The sequence below is a fragment of the Engystomops pustulosus genome, chromosome 1 (assembly GCF_040894005.1).
Source record: "Engystomops pustulosus chromosome 1, aEngPut4.maternal, whole genome shotgun sequence".
Taxonomy (NCBI): domain Eukaryota; kingdom Metazoa; phylum Chordata; class Amphibia; order Anura; family Leptodactylidae; genus Engystomops; species Engystomops pustulosus.
Genome location: NC_092411.1, coordinates 244,796,294 through 244,817,450, shown reverse-complemented (window position 1 = coordinate 244,817,450; position 21,157 = coordinate 244,796,294). Strand labels below are relative to the sequence as shown.

Here is a 21,157-nt window from a genome sequence, read left to right as displayed (position 1 = left end):
GGCCATCTTAGTGATAACTCCACCTACTTTAGAGAGGCCATATATCTTGTAAATCATAAAATCAAACTATTTAAGCTCCGTTTTGTGACTAATGACATTGAGTATTGTTGTATTCATTTATTTATATCATCATGGGTTTTTGTGTCAGATGTTCATATTCCCGGAATACCACTTTAATCATCAGACTCAACCAATGCGAATATAATAATAATAATATTTCCTTGAATTATATAACGTGCAAAGACAGGACTTGAATCCAAAACCCCGGTACTACAAGGCTGTAATGCTAACCACTGAGCCACCGTGCTGCCCTGATCAATTGCGATAGGGCAGCTTTAGGATAACACATAAGAAATAACTAGAAACTGCAGTACTACGGTAATTCATCGATTATCCAATTAATAAAATAATCGAAGCTGCAGCAAACACTTCTTGTAGGCTATTCCATAACCCAATACTATGACTAACTCCCAAGCACCTGTTGTTAAAACTCCCCAAGAATGCCTAGGATATAACTGTATGAAAGTGCTCTCGTCTTCATGGCCATTAATGTTTAGAAGCTCGTTTCCTGTAATTAACTAAATGTTTCGGACACGGCTTCCTGTCCATACTCGTGGTCTCACTCTTCTCCTCTTTTTCATACTTTACCCTCCCCTCTGTATGTATTTTTCATGTAGAGATCTTATCATCCCAAGGGTTTAATAGAATGAGATTTTACCTAACATACAACGTATTCATTGTGTTCCTGTAAATATTTATTGCCGCCCATAAACCTATGTAGTGTGACTTTTCATTTATGTTATAATGAGAAGTAATATACTGGCTTTTATTGGCTGAAATATAGTGTGTGGTGTAGTCTATATAGAGTTATATAGGGTCATTATTGTATTTCCATGTATATTAGTTCTTCACGATGACTGAAATGCAAGCAGCCCATGAAACTAATAAAATTATATATTAAATAGCTTCATCATTCTAACCGCACTATCCTTCTAATTAGACTGCCCCCCCCCCACCCCCGCACATCTTATGAATACATTTCGAGGAGAAAAGAAATTGGTCAAATAAGGGAAATAAAATATTAAATAATGCAGATTCATATGTTCTGTGTCTCTTCATGAATGGAAATCACACATCCGTTTAGCTCAATTCCCTCAACTTGTGCGGATATTTTTAGTTCTTGAAGTCTGCCGAATTCTCTGATTGCTCATTATTGCATTATTATGAATAAATGATCGAGCGGGAACATATGTGCTTGTAAATGTGTTGTGTGCCTAAAGATCCACAAATACTGAGAGCTGCAGTAGAGTCCAGATTATTAGAGGAAATTGAATGTAAAGCGTCGGAGATAAGGCGTTCTCCGGAGATTAGAAGGCGTCTCGGTAACCATGGTTTTATATCTCTGTGGCATATTGTACTTTTTTTTTTGTCAGGGTTTTACATGGCAGATAAAGCGTCACATTGGTCATAAAGCTAAAAGCCGCTCACTTATAGATCACCGGTCATGATTAGTTACAACAGGAGATGATTAAAAACATATATTGAGTCCCGACAGGAATTGGATCTTTGATAGTGTATCTTGTAATGTATCGAGCCGGTATTACTTGTAAACCCTGGAGAGAATCCGCACCGAGCGCTAATACATTCTGATACACTGAGAGAAAATGACTGTCTAATCCTATAGAAAACCACTGATGTGTTGCCACTAGAGATGAGCGAACACTAAAATGCTCGGGTACTCGTTATTCGAGACGAACTTTTCCCGATGCTCGAGTGCTCGTCTCGAATAACGAACCCCATTGAAGTCAATGGGAGACTCGAGCATTTTTCTAGGGGACCAAGGCTCTGCACAGGGAAGCTTGGCCAAACACCTGGGAACCTCAGAAAAGGATGGAAACACCACGGAAATGGACAGGAAACAGCAGGGGCAGCATGCATGGATGCCTCTGAGGCTGCATAATCGCACCATTATGCCAAAATTATGGGCAACAGCATGGCCATGACAGAGTGACAGAATGAAGCTAGATAGCATCTAAAACATCCAATAATTGACCCTGACACTATAGGGGACGGCATGCAGAGGCAGCGGCAGCAGGCTAGAGAGTGTCATGGCGACATACCCTAAATGGACTCAGGCTTCAAACCAATGGGTGGCAGAGAGGAACCAAAGGAGGTGAGCAAGAAGCGCTCAAATAATATCGGTACATGATAAAAGTTTGCCAGTATATTTTGTGGATTACACAGCAGGGTGGCGACAAAGTTAACATGGAAGCCATGAAAACAACCCAAAATTCTGCCTGACACAGCTCGTTTGATAAGGGGACCATGTATGGAGGCAGTGAACTAGTAGTAGATTAAAGGTGCTGCAGTTAAAACTATGTTAGTTGGATCTTGGCATGGAGCTGGCGCTCCGCTGCCAGGCGAGCTTTCGCCAATCCAAGCCCCTGTCTATAGGCTACTCCCCAAACAGCACTTCTAAGAAACTTTTGTATAAAATCAAGTGTAGTAGCGTTCTTATAAGTTTAGGATATGGCGGGTGAGGGGAATGTAAACAGATGCGCAAGAAGCGCTGAAATAATATCCCTAAATGGTAAAAGTTTGCAAGTATATTTTGGGGATTACACAGCAGGGTGGCGACAAAGTTAACAACTTTGATGTGGAATGCCCTGTAATAGCTCTTGGGCGGTGTGCCTTTTATCGCCTAGGCTCAGCAGTTTCAGCACCGCCTGCTGTCGCTTAGCGACGGCACTGCTGCTGTGCCTAGAGCTACCGACTGATGGCGCCATGCCCACGGATGGTAATTCGGAGGAGGAGGAGGTGGAGGAGGGGTGGGAGGAGGTATAGTAGGCCTTTGAGACCTGGACCGAGGTAGGCCCCGCAATTCTCTGCGTCGGCAGTATATGACCAGCCCCAGGGTCAGACTCGGTCCCAGCCTGCACCAAGTTAAGTGTAGTAGCGTTCTTATAAGTTTGGGATATGGCGGGTGAGGGGAATGTAAACAGATGCGCAAGAAGCGCATGATGCGCATGGAGCTGGCGTTCCGCTGCCAGGCGAGCTTTCGCCAATCCAAGCCCCTGTCTCTAGGCTACTCCCCAAACAGCACTTCTAAGAACCTTTTGTATAAGATCAAGTGTAGTAGCGTTCTTATAAGTTTAGGATATGCCGGGTGAGGGGAATGTAAACAGATGCGCAAGAAGCGCTGAAATAATATCCCTAAATGGTAAAAGTTTGCCAGTATATTTTGTGGATAACACAGCAGGGTGGCGACAAAGTTAACAACTTTGATGTGGAATCCATGAAAACAACCCAAATTTCTGCCTGACACACCTCGTTTGATAAAGGGACGATGTATGGAGGCAGCTATATGGACGACTTTTGGAGGTAGCAATGGAGACAACGTGTGGAGGCTGCTATGGAGACAATTTAATTTGGATAGTGCCTGTATGTGGCAGTCCCAAACATTTTTCAAACCAGAGGAGCAGGTAGGTGGCCCTCCAGTAAAATGGGATAGATTGAGTGCCTGTATGTGGCAGTCCCAAAAATTGTTCAAACCAGAGGAGCAGGTAGGTGGCCCTGCAGTAAAATGGAATAGATTGAGTGCCTGTATGTGGCAGTCCCAAAAATTGTTCAAACCAGAGGAGCAGGTAGGTGGCCCTGCAGTAAAATGGAATAGATTGAGTGCCTGTATGTGGCAGTCCCAAAAATGTTTCAAACCAGAGGAGCAGGTAGGTGGCCCTCCAGTAAAATGGAATAGATTGAGTGCCTGTATGTGGCAGTCCCAAAAATTGTTCAAACCAGAGGAGCAGGTAGGTGGCCCTGCAGTAAAATGGAATAGATTGAGTGCCTGTATGTGGCAGTCCCAAAAATTTTTTAAAACAGAGGACCGGGTAGGTGGCCCTCCAGAAAAATGGAATAGATTGAGTGCCTGTATGTGGCACTCACAAAAATTGTTTCAAACAGAGGACCGGGTAGGTGGCCCTCCAGAAAAATTAAATGCATGAAGTACTATAGCAAGAGCCAGTGGGCCCTGTCAAAAAATAGCCATTTTCCTCTGCTTTACTGTACAAAGAGGAGGAGAAGGAGGAAAATGAGGAGGAGGAGGAGGAGTGGATCAATTATTCAGGTTGAGCTTCCTTCACCTGGTGGAGATTGGAAATTCTGAGAAATCCAGCCTTTATTCATTTTAATAAGCGTCAGCCTGTCAGCGCTGTCAGTCGACAGGCGTGTACGCTTATCGGTGATGATGCCACCAGCTGCACTGAAAACCCGCTCGGACAAGACGCTAGCAGCAGGGCAGGCAAGAACCTCCAAGGCGTACAGCGCCAGTTCGTGCCACATGTCCAGCTTTGAAACCCAGTAGTTGTAGGGAGCTGTGTGATCATTTAGGACGATGGTATGGTCAGCTACGTACTCCCTCACCATCTTTCTGTAAAGATCAGCCCTACTCTGCCGAGACTGGGGACAGGTGACAGTGTCTTGCTGGGGTGACATAAAGCTGGCAAAAGCCTTGTAAAGCGTACCCTTGCCAGTGCTGGACAAGCTGCCTGCTCGCCTACTCTCCCTCGCTACTTGTCCCGCAGAACTACGCACTCTGCCGCTAGCGCTGTCAGAAGGGAAATACTGTTTCAGCTTGTGCACCAGGGCCTGCTGGTATTCATGCATTCTCACACTCCTTTCCTCTCCAGGGATGAGAGTGGGAAGATTTTGCTTGTACCGTGGGTCCAGGAGAGTGAACACCCAGTAATCGGTGCTGGAATAAATTCTTTGAACGCGAGGGTCACGGGATAGGCAGCCTAGCATGAAATCTGCCATATGCGCCAGAGTACCAACGCGTAAGAATTCACTCCCCTCACTGGCCTGACTGTCCATTTCCTCCTCCTCCAACTCCTCCAACTCCTCTTCTTCTGCCCATACACGCTGAACAGTGAAGGACTCAACAATGGTCCCCTCTTGTGTCTCGCCAACATTCTCCTCCTCTTCCTCCTCATCCTCCTCCACCTCCACCTCCTCCGATATGCGCTGAGAAACAGACCTCAGGGTGCTTTGGCTATCAACAAGGGAATATTCTTCCCCCGTCTCTTGTGACGAGCGCAAAGCTTCCGACTTCATGCTGACCAGAGAGTTTTTCAACAGGCCAAGCAGCGGGATGGTGAGGCTGATGATGGCGGCATCGCCACTGACCATCTGTGTTGACTCCTCAAAGTTACTCAGCACCTGACAGATATCAGACATCCACGTCCACTCCTCATTGTAGACTTGAGGAAGCTGACTGACCTGACTACCAGTTCTGGTGGAAGTTGACATCTGGCAGTCTACAATCGCTCTGCGCTGCTGGTAAACTCTGGATAACATGGTCAGTGTTGAATTCCACCTCGTGGGCACGTCGCACAACAGTCGGTGAGCGGGCAGTTGGAGGCGGCGCTGCGCTGCCCTGAGAGTGGCAGCATCTGTGCTGGACTTCCTGAAATGCGCACAGATGCGGCGCACCTTCGTGAGCAAATCAGACAGATTGGGGTATGTCTTGAGGAAACGCTGCACTATCAGATTTAACACATGGGCCAGGCATGGCACATGTGTCAGTCTGCCGAGTTGCAGAGCCGCCACCAGGTTACGGCCGTTGTCACACACAACCATTCCCGGCTTGAGGTTCAGCGGTGCCAGCCACAGATCAGTCTGCGCCGTGATGCCCTGTAATAGCTCTTGGGCGGTGTGCCTTTTGTCGCCTAGGCTCAGCAGTTTGAGCACCGCCTGCTGTCGCTTAGCGACGGCACTGCTGCTGTGCCTAGAGCTACCGACTGATGGCGCCGTGCCCACGGATGGTAGTTCGGAGGAGGAGGTGGAGGAGGGGTGGGAGGAGGAGGAGGCATAGTAGGCCTGAAACACCTGGACCGAGGTAGGCCCCGCAATCCTCGGCGTCGGCAGTATATGAGCAGCCCCAGGGTCAGACTCGGTCCCAGCCTCCACCAAGTTAACCCAATGTGCCGTCAGCGATATATAGTGGCCCTGCCCGGCAGCACTCGTCCACGTGTCCGTGGTCAGGTGGACCTTGTCAGAAACGGCGTTGGTCAGGGCACGGATGATGTTGTCTGACACGTGCTGGTGCAGGGCTGGGACGGCACATCGGGAAAAGTAGTGGCGGCTGGGGACCGAATACCGAGGGGCGGCCGCCGCCATGAGGTTGCGAAAGGCCTCGGTCTCTACTAGCCTATAGGGCAGCATCTCCAGGCTAAGCAATCTGGAGATGTGCACATTAAGGGCTTGGGCGTGCGGGTGGGTTGCACTATATTTGCGTTTCCGCTCCAGCGTCTGGGGTATGGAGAGCTGAACGCTGGTGGATGCTGTGGAGGATCGTGGAGGCGACGATGGGGTTTTTGTGCCAGGGTCCTGGGCAGGGGGCTGACTAGCAGCTGACACAGGGGAAGGAGCAGTGGTGTGCACGGCCGGAGGTGAACGGGCTTGTTGCCACTGAGTGGGGTGCTTAGCATTCATATGCCTGCGCATACTGGTGGTAGTTAAGCTAGTAGTGGTGGAACCCCTGCTGAGCCTGGTTTGGCAAATGTTGCACACCACAGTCCGTCGGTCATCCGGTGTTTCCTTAAAGAACCTCCACACTTCTGAAGATCTAGCCCTCGCCGCAAGAGCCCTCACCACGGGAGCTTCACTAGTTGACAGTGGCGCTGATGCACCAGCTCTGGCCCTGCCTCTCCGTCTGGCCCCACCACTGCCTCTTCCAACCTGTTCAGGTCGAGGACTCTCCTCCGTCTCAGAAGCACTGTGTTCACCCGGCCTCTCAACCCAGCTTGGGTCTGTCACCTCATCATCCTCCGATCCCTCAGTCTGCTCCCCCCTCGGACTTCCTGCCCTGACAACAACTTCCCCACTGTCTGACAACCGTGTCTCCTCATCGTCGGACACCTCTTTACACACTTCCACTACGTCAAGAAGGTCATCATCACCCACAGACTGTGACTGGTGGAAAACCTGGGCATCGGAAAATTGCTCAACAGCAACCGGACAAGTGGTTTGTGACTGTGGGAAGGGTCCAGAAAACAGTTCCTCAGAGTATGCCGGTTCAAATGGCAAATTTTGCTGGGAGGGGGCAGACTGGGGGGTAGGAGGCTGAGGTGCAGGAGCTGGAGGAGTGCCGATTTCGGTGACATGGGTGGACTGCGTGGAAGACTGACTGGTGGACAAATTGCTCGAAGCATTGTCGGCAATCCACGACATCACCTGTTCGCACTGTTCTGGCCTCAACAGTGCTCTACCACGAGTCCCAGTAACTTCAGACATGAACCTAGGGAGTGTAGCTCTGCGGCGTTCCCCTGCTCCCTCATCAGCAGGTGGTGTCTCACCCCGCCCAGGACCACGGCCTCTGACCCCTGCAGTAGTTGGACGCCCACGTCCCCGCCCTCGTCCTCTACCCCTAGCCCTCGGGTTAAACATTTTTAAAATGAGAGTTATAACTTTTTTTTTTTTTTTACTTCTTTTTGTTTTTTTTGGTGTTTTTTTGTGTTTTTTTTTTTTTTTTGTGTTTTTTGTTTTTTTTTGAGTTTTTAAAACCAAACAATCCTATCCTATTGCTATGGCTATTTTCTAGCCAAGTATCAAAGGAAGCACACTACTATGCCAGATGAGATGACACTGAGTTATTGCCTAATAGAAATCCAACCCCTACTGAATTTTGCCACTTCGGCCTTTGCTATGGATATGTGCGCCACTAAGCGCAGAACACAGCGGTCGCAAGTCTCACTACAAATTGCTCAGAATTGGCAAGTACATGCACTGCAGAAACTACAGCCACCAGCAGATCAACCAGAAATCAAATATATAGAACGCTACTGTAGGCTTCAAGAAGCTGTTTGTATTCTCCTCTGGCTATTTTCTAGCCAAGTATCAAAGGAAGCACACTACTATGCCAGATGAGATGACACTGAGTTATTGCCTAATAGAAATCCAACCCCTACTGAATTTTGCCACTTCGGCCTTTGCTATGGATATGTGCGCCACTAAGCGCAGAACACAGCGGTCGCAAGTCTCACTACAAATTGCTCAGAATTGGCAAGTACATGCACTGCAGAAACTACAGCCACCAGCAGATCAACCAGAAATCAAATATATAGAACGCTACTGTAGGCTTCAAGAAGCTGTTTGTATTCTCCTATGGCTATTTTCTAGCCAAGTATCAAAGGAAGCACACTACTATGCCAGATGAGATGACACTGAGTTATTGCCTAATAGAAATCCAACCCCTACTGAATTTTGCCACTTCGGCCTTTGCTATGGATATGTGCGCCACTAAGCGCAGAACACAGCGGTCGCAAGTCTCACTACAAATTGCTCAGAATTGGCAAGTACATGCACTGCAGAAACTACAGCCACCAGCAGATCAACCAGAAATCAAATATATAGAACGCTACTGTAGGCTTCAAGAAGCTGTTTGTATTCTCCTCTGGCTATTTTCTAGCCAAGTATCAAAGGAAGCACACTACTATGCCAGATGAGATGACACTGAGTTATTGCCTAATAGAAATCCAACCCCTACTGAATTTTGCCACTTCGGCCTTTGCTATGGATATGTGCGCCACTAAGCGCAGAACACAGCGGTCGCAAGTCTCACTACAAATTGCTCAGAATTGGCAAGTACATGCACTGCAGAAACTACAGCCACCAGCAGATCAACCAGAAATCAAATATATAGAACGCTACTGTAGGCTTCAAGAAGCTGTTTGTATTCTCCTATGGCTATTTTCTAGCCAAGTATCAAAGGAAGCACACTACTATGCCAGATGAGATGACACTGAGTTATTGCCTAATAGAAATCCAACCCCTACTGAATTTTGCCACTTCGGCCTTTGCTATGGATATGTGCGCCACTAAGCGCAGAACACAGCGGTCGCAAGTCTCACTACAAATTGCTCAGAATTGGCAAGTACATGCACTGCAGAAACTACAGCCACCAGCAGATCAACCAGAAATCAAATATATAGAACGCTACTGTAGGCTTCAAGAAGCTGTTTGTATTCTCCTATGGCTATTTTCTAGCCAAGTATCAAAGGAAGCACAGTACTATGCCAGATGAGATGACACTGAGTTATTGCCTAATAGAAATCCAACCCCTACTGAATTTTCCCACTTCGGTCTTTGCTATGGATATGTGTGCCACTAAGAGCTAAACACAACGGTAGCAAGTCCCCCTGCTAATTCCTCACAAAATGGTAAAAGATGCAAATTAAAATAAAAAAAGTAGAACGTTATTGTAGCCCTAAGAAGGGCTGTTGGGTTCTTTGAGAATCACTCCTGCCTAACAGTAAGCTAATAGAACACCCTAACGCTTTCCCTGACCAGCAGCAGCTCTCTCCCTAGCGGCATCCAGAGACAGAATGATCCGAGCAGCGCGGCCAGCGGCTAGTCTATCCCAGGGTCACCTGATCTGGCCAGCCAACCACTGCTATCGACGTGTAAGGGTACCACGTCATGCTGGGTGGAGTGCAGAGTCTCCTGGCTTGTGATTGGCTCTGTTTCTGGCCGCCAAAAAGCAAAACGGCGGGAGCTGCCATTTTCTCGAGCGGGCGAAGTATTCGTCCGAGTAACGAGCAGTTTCGAGTACCCTAATGCTCGACCGAGCATCAAGCTCGGACGAGCATGTTCGCTCATCTCTAGTTGCCACCAAATGAAATATCTCGACAAGGCGTGTAATCCAATGTAAACGTGTGATAAATCGTTGTATATAAAGGTATTTACCTCCAAAAAAATTATTGAAGGTTCTTATGAGCTGCGATATCGATATATTCCAAGGGACTGAGCCAGAAATTTCATTCTGTGTTGGGGAAGTGGTCATATATTGTGCAGCGTTATACGGTATAGCGGCTCCCGGGAGAGGTTACGTCCATGTGTGTATTTGCTTCCAGCTTCTGATTGGTATTGGATGAAGACGGAAAGCACTTCTTTTTTTGTATACACAGGAATTGGTTTTTGGTGACCTGTATCGCAGAGGATATTATATGACATAAATCAGATCAAGGTGTAGCAGAGTGAAGTGTGTTAGATGCAAAGGATGCATAAGGAGAGAGAACAGGAGGCATCACTTCGGGCTAAAGTGGAGAATTGAGTTCTGGTTTATGGCCTTGAAAAAAAAAGGGGAGTGTAATTTAAATGGTTAATTCTTTCCATAATTTGCTACTTTAGAGCAAGGGGTCACCACCCATAAGTAATGGGCAATAAGCTCAACCATGAATTCACTCATATTAGCAATTAAAGCGAACTTGTCACCAGGAATGTGATTTTTAGCTGATGACAGGTTCTGCAAGCCTGCGCTAAGCCATTTTCAGCATTCTGAATCATTTCAGTAGTTTATAACAGTTTATTTAACATTACTTAGCTCCCTGCCAACAGTGTATGGTGAGTCCCTGGGGAGGGACAGCTGCAGCCTGTGTGTGCCTACGTATCCTCATACATTCTTCCTCTACTCCACACCGTCCCCCTCCATCCCCTACCTGCTCAATGCACATGACAGGAAGTGGGAGGGGTGAGGGAGCTTGGACAAGAGGAGATACAGGCACACACAGGCTGCAGCTGCAGGGAGCCAGGTAATGTGAATGGTACTTATAGAAACTACTGAGATGCCTTAGAATGCTGAAAAAGGCATTTTTAAAATCAGTATAACATAGGCTACTGGAACCTGTCACCAGATTAAAAATCACATTCCTAGTGACCGATTTGCTTTAAGGTCTTTTGCATTAATGATAGTAGGGAAAAGCTTAGCTGGTTGGAAGTCCATTGTTGCTCAAAAAACTGATATGTTTGACAAAAATTTCTGTCACTCCCTTCACTTTCTCTGAGAGTGTCGGAAATAGCCACTTGATGTATTCAGCAATTTCCGAATTACATTTAGTATTGAATGAAGTGGCAGGACACATGCTGGTTGTGCCTCTCCAACGAAAACTAAGAATAGGAGCCCCATTCTTGTGATTGTTGGAGGTCTGCTCTCATGATAGGTGGTAGATGGACACTCACAGGATAGGTCATGAAAATACAAGTTTGGTACAATCCCTTTAAATGCACTGCGGACAAAAAGTAAACATTTTGGGCATAAACAATTAAAATGGAAATTTGAGTATCAGTTAGGATAGGTAGTCAATACAGATTGACCAGGGCAGTCAGGGTGCTTCTTCTAATAGTGATGCCCCACATTACATTGGCCATGCGCCCTCTTTGCAGCTCAGCTACTGTACATTGTATGGTGTTGTGCTTGGTAAAAAGAGTCTATATGACTTGTCCACATGCTATGTTATCCTCAAACAGGTGACCACGGGGTGCAAGGTGTCAAACCCCCCCCCCCACGTATAGATAGGCAATCAATAAAAAGGATCTTTGAATACCCCTTTAGCAATCATTAGACCCCAGTGTGAGTCATTACCATAATTTCTCATCACAACGTGTTTTTCCATAGCAGTACAGGCATTCCTCCAGCGATTGCTGACGATTCTCAGGCCCTGCCGCCCCACAGTGACGAATTCAGCATCGCCACATGTGTAAGGACTGCGGGGCATGACGTTTGTATCCAGCCGGATAATTCTTTTCTCGCACCTATAATGAAAGCAGCAGATAGAGATAAGCTCAGGCTTTGTATGACACTCTGCTAATAAGTGATGTCTTATTTGTTCTTAGACAGGCTGCTCCATCTACAGGCAGCAGTGCTTTCTGGCAATTAGGAGGAGTGACACATTGACTATTCCTAAAGGTCTATACCATGGATTACCAGACCTTACAGAGCTATGACCTTTGACCAGTGCCGGACTGGGTTTCCTAGGGCCCAGCAGCGAAAATCAATCCGGGGGCCCACTCTTCATTATCCCCCAGGAAATATACTCTAGCAGCCTTCAAATTGTATTGTTTTATGATAGACGTCTGGGGTTCAGTATTGGGTTGAGGCAGGGCCCACCGGAGGATCCTCTGGTAATCTGGTGGGCCAGTCCGACACTGCCTTTGATACTTTCCTCTTGATGCAGAAGAGAACCCTGAGAAGCTTGAGGGATCATGGTCCAAAGTTGACCATGAACCTATAAACCACTGTTTTATTTCCCTCACTGCACGTCTGCTTTATCTGCTTATGTTGTATTTTATAAGCTGCATTTTTCTCATTTGCTATTATATGCTTTACATTGTTTGCTGTGGTGCATGGATTTATTACAACCTGTTTATTTTTATCCTTAGGTTCTCCCATGCCATCCTCATCTTCTAGTCCTTCAGTAACTGAGCATTTCCATTCCCCTATTCCATCACCCCATCTACATGACAACCAGAGGTGGTTATTAAGTGCTAGTGCCAAGCAGTCAATTCAGGACTCTGATGACGAGTTTAATGCCAGCACATGCCTGGTGCACCCAACATATCTGTCAGAGAGTGTCCCATGTCATGGTAAGCATAGGACACCTTGTCCATCCACATCTTCACAACTGTCTCATGAATCTAATGTATCAGTATTATTATTTACATCCCTGGTATAATCACATTGATGATATGACCTTCTGCATTCTGTACTACATCCTGAGCCCCCGGGTTCATTCATTGTAATTTAGTGTTTTTTTTGCCATAAAAACAGTGAAAACCCTTGGGATTAATATTACGACTACCAGGAGTTGTTGTGAGTGATGCTCTGCAGGACAATTGCTGATTTATTTAAGTTTGTATGTTCTCTCTGTGTTTGCATGGGTTTCCTCCGGATCCTCCGGTTTCCTCCCACACTCCAAAACATGGGACAGGGACTGATTTGCCAAGCTTTGTGCTGTGCTGCGTAATCTGTGTGCGCTATATAAATAAAGTAATAAAAAATAATATAATTATTATTATTTTTATTATTATTATTTAACGAGTAAACAATGACAGGGAAATCCTAAGTTGCACCAGATCTATCAGTCTTTATTTTTTCAGATTCTTATACTTGTAAACCAGTATTCTGTTTCTATAAACTATTACATTCTCAGAAGTTCACCTTCCATAAGGCGAGTTGAGTGTATCACCTCAGGGCACCACCACATGAAGGAAGTGGGGGCCGCATGAAGGTCACAATCAGCTGCTATAAAACATGACCTTAACATACAAACTTTGCATAGTTGTGCCCTATTTACATGGACACTTGTGTCGCACAAGAAGCAAACTTGTGTTTTTTTATGGACCAAATGAATGATAAATGATGGCACAACTTAGGCTGGACTTATGGCACAAAGATAACACACTGAATCAATGTTGATGTGGGACTCATGCTGACATACAAAGTAAGCCTCTCCACAGTGTTATAGGGAGTCCACTAGCAGCTTTAACCATATAAACCTGTTAGTTAGGAGATCTGTGTAATCTTACCTTTGTGCATGTTGACAATAGCAATGGGTCCAGCTATAATCCTGAGACATAGAGGCATTTTTCACAGTCCTCCTGCTACACACACAAAAATATCATTACACAGATATCCAGGTCCAACACTTCCTTGAATAAAAAAAAGGTGTAAAAATATCTGCTTCTCTTAAGCCACCAATCACATCTTTTTGTATTCCACTCTGGAAATAAATGGCTCTTGCACTGTTATTGGTTGCTATGGACAGCCGACACTTTTACACAATTTTCTTAATTCTGTGGGGGATATTTATGAAACTGTTGCAAGGTAACTGTCTTCATTGTCCATAGCAGTAAAACGTTCATGTTTTGAGTATGAAATAAAAACTGCACTGTGATTGTGGTTACTTTTTATTTTTTAGATTTTACTACATTAAACCATCATGATTAATATATCATTTTTAGAATTCTTTAATGTGAAATATCCCCTGTTTTCCTATGAAAAATCTTTTCCAAAGTCATGTGGAAATGAGCAGAGAAGGGTCATATTGTGCTTGAGATGAGTTAAGTTTAGAGGCTACAGATGCCCTTTCTTCAATTCTATAGCACCTAGAAACATGTACTTTTGCTACTTTGAGCCTAAGACAGTCTACCTTGTAAATTTGCCACTGTCTAGTCTTCTGCAGTGTTCTCGAGAAGGGTCATATTTTTCCTGAAATTAGTCAAGTTTAGAGGCTGCCCTTTCTTCAATTCTATAGCACCTAGAAACATGTACATTTGCTACTCCGAGCCTAAGACAGTCTATCTCTAAAGTTCGCCACTGTCTAGTTTTCTGAAATGTTCCCAGAGTTATCACATGATTCCAGATCACAATATGTCACAATAAGGAAAAACCACTCAGATACATTGGACCACCAAAAGAGGCAGTGCCCGTTGAGTAACTGTAGACAGTTAAAAAAAACTGGAATTGGATTTTGAATAATATTAATAATTCCTTTATTTATATAGCGCACGCAGATTATGCAGCGCTGCACAGAGCTTGCCAAATCGCTTTTATCTGCTGTTCACATTTCCAACCATGTATTTAGATCAAGGAACCACAACCCTGGTGTGTTGTGAATGTTGAGATTCTCATCTTTACAATGATACCACCAATCATGTTTCTAGGTACCATATACCCAAAAATAGGGGAGTCTGAAATGACAAGTTCTTAATTTGACTCATCTCAGGCTAATATGACTCTTCTCTGTTCATTTTCACATGACTTTTGAGGAGATTTTTTCATAGGTGAATGGGTGAGATTTAACAGAGTAGAGGGAATTCTGGAAAGGACATTTCATACCCTACACAAGGGGGCTCCTAATGGGGTAAAATCTGGTGACAGGTTACCTTTAATCCCCCTTCTATACACGTATCTCTTCTATTTAGATAAATCCTGACAACAGGACCCAATTTTATTAGCTCAACGTGCCCTACAGGGTTATGAAAGCAGACAAGCCAGAGAATATATAGTTTAGACAGCTCTGGCTCCTGTGGCGTGATGACTCTGCCCTGGTGATAGTGGCGTCAGTGCACCTTTATTATTGTCACTCCTAACACTTTGATATATTGTCCGTCTTGCGTAATTTGATCCATAATGTCGCTTTTTCATTTCTGGACACAATTCAGGCCGTCTTTCAGTGATTTATTTGTCATGAACGCACAGGCAGACATCTTTTTTTTTCCCTATCTGCACACATATTAAAAGGAAAGGTTGGAATGTAATAAAAGGCAAGGAAAACGTGTGATTATTCGTTAAATCCACTGTTTCCTGTGTGTAGATAAACCTGTTCTTTGAAACGTATTGCAACACTGTATATTGCAGGCAACCTGTTAGTCTGATCAAATACTGCACAGAATATATATCAGCATTGTGGGGTTTGAGAAATCCTTTCAGATGTGATGAAGGGAGAAGGTTAGCTCCCGGGAGCTTATGAATATAAAGTTTACAGAGCACCGGAGATGTAATGATACATTTCTGTTTCTATAGATTTGGAAAAGCTTGAAGTTGTATTCATTATGTTGCTTTTCCTATGCTAAATGTAATATGTATAGTACATTCACTGACCTTAAGGTGTTGTTTGCCCCTGTAGTTTTGATTAAAATTCTGCTATTTTCCATAGACGGTAGTCCTGCGCTTCAAGTCCCGGTGGTGAGCCGCACAGGGGGCGACAAATAATGTGCATAATGTAGGAATAGATTAATCATAGTAAAATATACAGAAATTGAAATAATCACCTACCCAATGAAAAGCTTAGAATGTATAGCTGGAAATGTGGGTTTCTCTGTCTTGCCAGATTACAATTCTACGTTTTAGTATCAAACTTAGTGGGTGGTTTGGGTTATCGTGGGCCCTGGACTGCTGCCCAAATACCCATATTATAATCCACTTTTGGGGACATATGACGCACTGAGGTCCTTATATCACTATAATGCTTTGAGTCCCATCCCAGAAGCTTTGTCCAATAGATCTGGCCAGCAAACAGTCCCTGATTCACAGAACAAGCATGGTCTTGTGTCCCTAGCTTTAGGGTCGGTCCTTAAACAGCTGCTGTTTTCTATGGGAAACCATAGTGCACCAAGCATCAGTGCAGGGCATATATAGAATTATGTATAGATAAATATAGGCATATAGATAAATATAGGCATATATAGAATTATGTATAGATAAATATAGGCATATATAGAATTATGTATAGATAAATATAGGCATATATAGAATTATGTATAGATAAATATAGGCATATATAGAATTATGTATAGGTAAATCACATGTATAGTCATCTGTTAATTGCAAGACTGGCTTCAATGTAAGAAGAGAATTCAAGGTGGCGTCTAGCAGAAGTCTTTGCATGCCCCATGATAAAGGTGCCCCCCCAAAAAGTTGGTGCACTCTGCAGGTGCAGTGCAGGGGGCGGTAGATTCATGCACAACGGGCGCCACAATTCATAAGTCTAGCACCCTCTGCACACTACACAGGCAAACTGTACATATTAAATGTGGGTCACGAAGTATTTGTAGAAAGCCTCGTTCTGTTTTTTATGTTTAGACAAGGTTCCTAGTGATACTAGAGAGTGACTTAATGTTCATAGTAGGATTTTCTGCTTGAGCTACCTTTCTTCAAATGTAAAATCCGCTGAATTTCCTAACCATGTAGCAATGGGAAGACTTGTCAATTTTCCTAGACCAACAAATTTCTGAGCTGGATCAGCTTTGTTCTTCAAACCAATACATAAAAGTCACCCTGGTCCTTAAAACATTGTATTAGAGAGGAGCAAAAATGTCTTAATTGCATCTCCACAGACGGATGTTCATTTGTGCACTTTTAGGTCATTCTGGGACTTTTAGTTTTACCATCAGCGTCCATAGTACTTGGGGTAACACAATGTACCAGAAAACACAGTGTGCTTGAGAAAAATAAGAACATTAGGCCCGGTCAGGAGATAGATAAGAGCCCTAATCGCACAATGTATTAATGATAGAGAAGTGATTTTATGACTTCTAGGTGCTGCTAATAGCAGAAGCTCATTTATTTCATCCATTTTGGTTTCTTACTTTAGACACCAACACTATCACATTTTCCATTTTTGCTTCTCAGACATTACAATCGAGATGATAGATTCTAGAAAACATCGTAATTGAAGGAAGCCAAATGCCACAATAGAGTATCTACCATCCATCATAAATGTAAAATTGTTTTTATTAGATCCATTAAATCATTTACTGTGAAATTGTATCCATGGAGGAAATAGCCCATTTGTATTTCCTGCTATGAAAATATTATATGGCTGCTCGTAGTGCAGTGAATGTTGTCTGCTATTAGACTCTAGAAACACAGAGATGACGTGACAGAATTCTCCATAAAACATATGGCAGATGTGACTAGAACCTTTAAGGTTTTTATGGTTTCGTTTTTAAAAAATGGATACCAGTGGGCGGAAAGATAAAAATAAAGGTTACTTTTTGGTAAAGTGCACATCTATTTTTTAGGGCAAATTAGGGCATATGTATATATAATGCCAACAATTATGGTATCTGCCAAATTTCCCCACTTGGCTACAGTGCACTTAAAGATGAACCTTCACATCACAGTAAGTGATCACAGATTGGAAAGGGGTAAATTAATAGTGACTTTCTGTAAGTCCCGAAACACTCTCAGATATGGAAAGGTGGCATTGTGTCTTACCGTAAAGATTTAACAAAGATATGTCCAAGTGACATTGAACTTAATCTAATTTTTCAAAATGTTGTAGACTATGCTAACAGTTGAGGCACAAGATTCAAGATTCTTATTAGGATGACGGTCAGTATGGTAACTCCTATCTAAATATGCTACTTTAATAAAGTTTTGTTAATTGGGCAAACTTTACAATTCTACTGACAAAAAAGGGATTCTTATCGGAGGAGCTGCACACCAAAAGAGTGTCCTGGCAAAGTCTCTCTGTAAATCTGTATGTATTCATGGTTGCGCTTTAAAGAGTCCTTCTCTCAATCAGATGATAAAGATGTCTTTTTCATCTGATTTATCACCTGTTTGTCAATTTGACGCCCAATAAACCAATAATTGAGGATACAACTATTGCGTTATACAGGGTTGGGAAGCCGACTGGAGACTTAGACAGACAGTGGGCTCAGACAGTAGCTTTCACAGCCTTCTCAACCGGTCTACCTTAGGGATAGTTGCCAAATATGGGTCAAAAACAAGAGGACAACACAGTACAAAATCACTAGGCAAATGGTTAGTCAGGAGTCCTGGAAATGGTCAGAGTACAAGTACAATACCATAGCAGGCAAAGGGTACTAATACACAAGACCTTTTAAAAGAATCCATAGCCCCAGTACAGAAGGTAATTTGATCAGTACTTTGACATAACACAGGATGACAATGGTAGTGGAGTAGAGAGAGATTCTGTTAATCACAGAAGTTCAACTATTAGTGAACCAGAGCAGAGTTTGTAGGAGACAGACCGGTGTGAAGCAAATCAATCAAGGTTTCCAGGAGAATTAATATACTTGTGTTCAAACTAAGAAGAGGCAGAATGAAAAAAATTGACACTATCAATGCATCCTCAGTCATATTCTACAGTCATAGGATGACTCAGATGTGACACATTAATAAGAAGTTCTTTGAAAATTCCCCTCCATACTTATATGGTGGCTTGCATGGATCGAGGGGATGAAAGAACAGCTCTGGCAGCAATTTATCTACTGTACACTGAGACCAAAAGGATGGGGCAGTGAAATTCAAAATACTCAATCCACCCTTTAAATTCTTCCTTCCAGTGAAGTCCTCTGCTAGGAGAATTGGATTTCCTTACCCCCATATAAATAAGATCAGTCAGTCATATGACAGTTTCTTCTCTTTCTTGGCAAAACAATTACTTTTGAAGAAGGATAACCCCAAAAGCCATGTTAGTGCTCACAATAGTAAAAGGATTAACATTGGATACAAATAATTAGAAAATTAATGTTAGGCCTCATGCACATAACTAATGTCGGCCATGAGATAACGGCAGGTAGCTTACGGCCAGCATTGAGGCCTATTGTTCTCAGTCTTGGTGAGGTGAGCACATCATGTTTTACCGCACTGCATCGGAGTCGGCTGGCCCCACCACCAGAGATACAGTAGGTCCTATTCCTGCATGAATTGGCATCGACACTCAGCTTTCTATTGACCTTGGAGTTATGAGCAGCACTCAACCCCTATCTTCACATGGCCAAAAAACGGGCTACACCCCAGGCCATTTTTGAACATGGTTTTGTGCATGAGACCTCAGGCTGTAAATAGTCATCTACCAGTAGATGACCTACCTGTTTAGTGTCTTTCTATTGGGGCCCATGACAATGGTTGCATGCACTGGGCTGCTACACCAAACCAACATGTCAGATCTGAACAAGGGTTAAAATAAAAAGCCTTTGCTGCCTGTAAATGGCATTTTGTTATTCAGTGAAGCAAGGTTACAGCATCTAAATATAATATAGAATCTGAATACAATTTCCAGGGACACAGCTGCTACTGGGCATAGCCACACACAGACTCCAGACACAAGGAAATGCAACCTTAACATGACCTGACCACTGCACACCATCATAATCCACTGCTTCTGTATCATTCTATTGAATTTTTAAATGCCGTCTATAAATCTTTCTTTGGCCGTAATATCAGAACAGACACAGAGAATAATATTCAGCACATTAAAATGTGTTGCGCGTAATAGAACAGGTCAGTAAGTTAAAAATTGCATTGCCATCGACAAAGCTCACATGAATACATTTTTAATTTAGAGCATTATGTTCCTGATCTATACATGACCCTATTTGTATACATTTAATATATTCTGCACCTGGGCGGAAATAAAGCAAAGTAAACGGATCGTTGTATATGTTTTCAAATAAAAGGGACAGGTTTGATGCATGAGGCCCCATGTATCTCTGTACACACAGCGGCTACATAGTAAACCAATGCGCTATCAACATATTCGAATCAATGGATTTGGATTAATTGTTTTCATCAAATCCATTGTCCAAATATCTTCTGACCCATTTGAAGCAAAATGACTTATGACTAAACTTTTAAAGCAAATTTTTCTTTTAAGGGGTTTGCCCATGGAAGAAAGTTCTCCAATTTTAATCCCTTAGGGATGTTTACACAATAAATATCATTTTAACCCTTTACTTTACAAGTGTTATTGTCATTTTGGCTCCTATCACTCAGTGATGGTCTGTGTAAGATTCCAGGGTGTGGATGGGGACTCTCTAAGCAGACACATTAGGATCCATCTAGTTCTGTGTGCTGACACAGTGCTTAGATTATGAGGGTACAGGGTTTATCTACACTTTCATTTTACTTCTGAACATTCTACTAGAGATTAGAGATGATGAGATCCATGAGATGCATGTTACACACAATGACACTCTCCGCTCTACTAACTCACCTATTAAATAAAACACACAGTCAGCTCTGATCCCTCACCTAATCAGGAAGTGCCTGTGTCTGAGCTGGTCTTTTAATGCAGGGGTGAGGGGGCAGAAGGCAGAGAACAATGCAGTGTGCAGACAAGAGAAACCATTCACGAGAAGAATCCGATCATAGCAGGAAGATTTGCGGTCATGAAATGACGTATTTTTGTTAATAATAGTGAATAAGAGAATGTGTTATCTTGTTATCCTGAGTACATTTAAGAATCTTGTCTGTTTATGCTTATTTTGAAAATGCCTTTGTCAGGATTTTGAATCATTTCAGTAGTTTATAAAACTTTATTTTACATTTAGTCAATGTGGTAAGCCGGGTGGTGGGGAGGGAGGCAGCCTGTGTGTCTGTGACTTAATCTCCTCTTCTCTACACTTATCCAGTTCATTTCCTACTTCCTGTCATGCGCATTGAGCAGGCCAGGGAGGGAAGGGGATCTTGTGGAGCAAAGGACAAATACATGAGACTGAGACACAGGCTGCTGCAGCTGTCCCCTAGGACTCACCACACACTTCTGGCAGGGAGGCAGGTAATATGAAATAAAGTTTTATGAAGTACTGAATGCTGACAAGGGCATATTTAAAATCAGCATAGCATTAACCATTGGAACCTGTCACAAGTTTTCTTTAAAGGTTTAATAGAAGAAATAGAGTGACTAGGCTTTCAGAATTTTCTGGATGGAGGCAGTTAAAGGAAACCTATCACCATGGATCTACCTATACAGGTAGATTGGGTCGTAGGTGCATCTATTGGATGTGAGGATAGCCCTTTTAAGGGCTAATCCTCAGGTCCCCTGTATCTTTTTATAACTTTTATTGC

At 43.5% G+C, this 21,157-nt stretch overlaps 1 protein-coding gene across 19 annotated transcripts in view; it reads left to right on the top strand.

Moving 5' to 3' along the window:
• The window catches only part of TENM3 (teneurin transmembrane protein 3), a 1,383,253-nt gene that overhangs the window by 1,104,962 nt on the left and 257,134 nt on the right, over positions 1–21,157 (top strand). For 15 of the 19 annotated variants that reach the window (XM_072123399.1, XM_072123484.1, XM_072123468.1 and 12 more), the window contains one exon: positions 12,214–12,417. The exons of the other annotated variants lie outside the window; for them this stretch is intronic. In XM_072123399.1, coding sequence (XP_071979500.1) covers positions 12,214–12,417 — 204 coding nt within the window. The remainder of the gene's footprint in view (positions 1–12,213; positions 12,418–21,157) is intronic. 19 annotated transcript variants of the gene reach the window in all.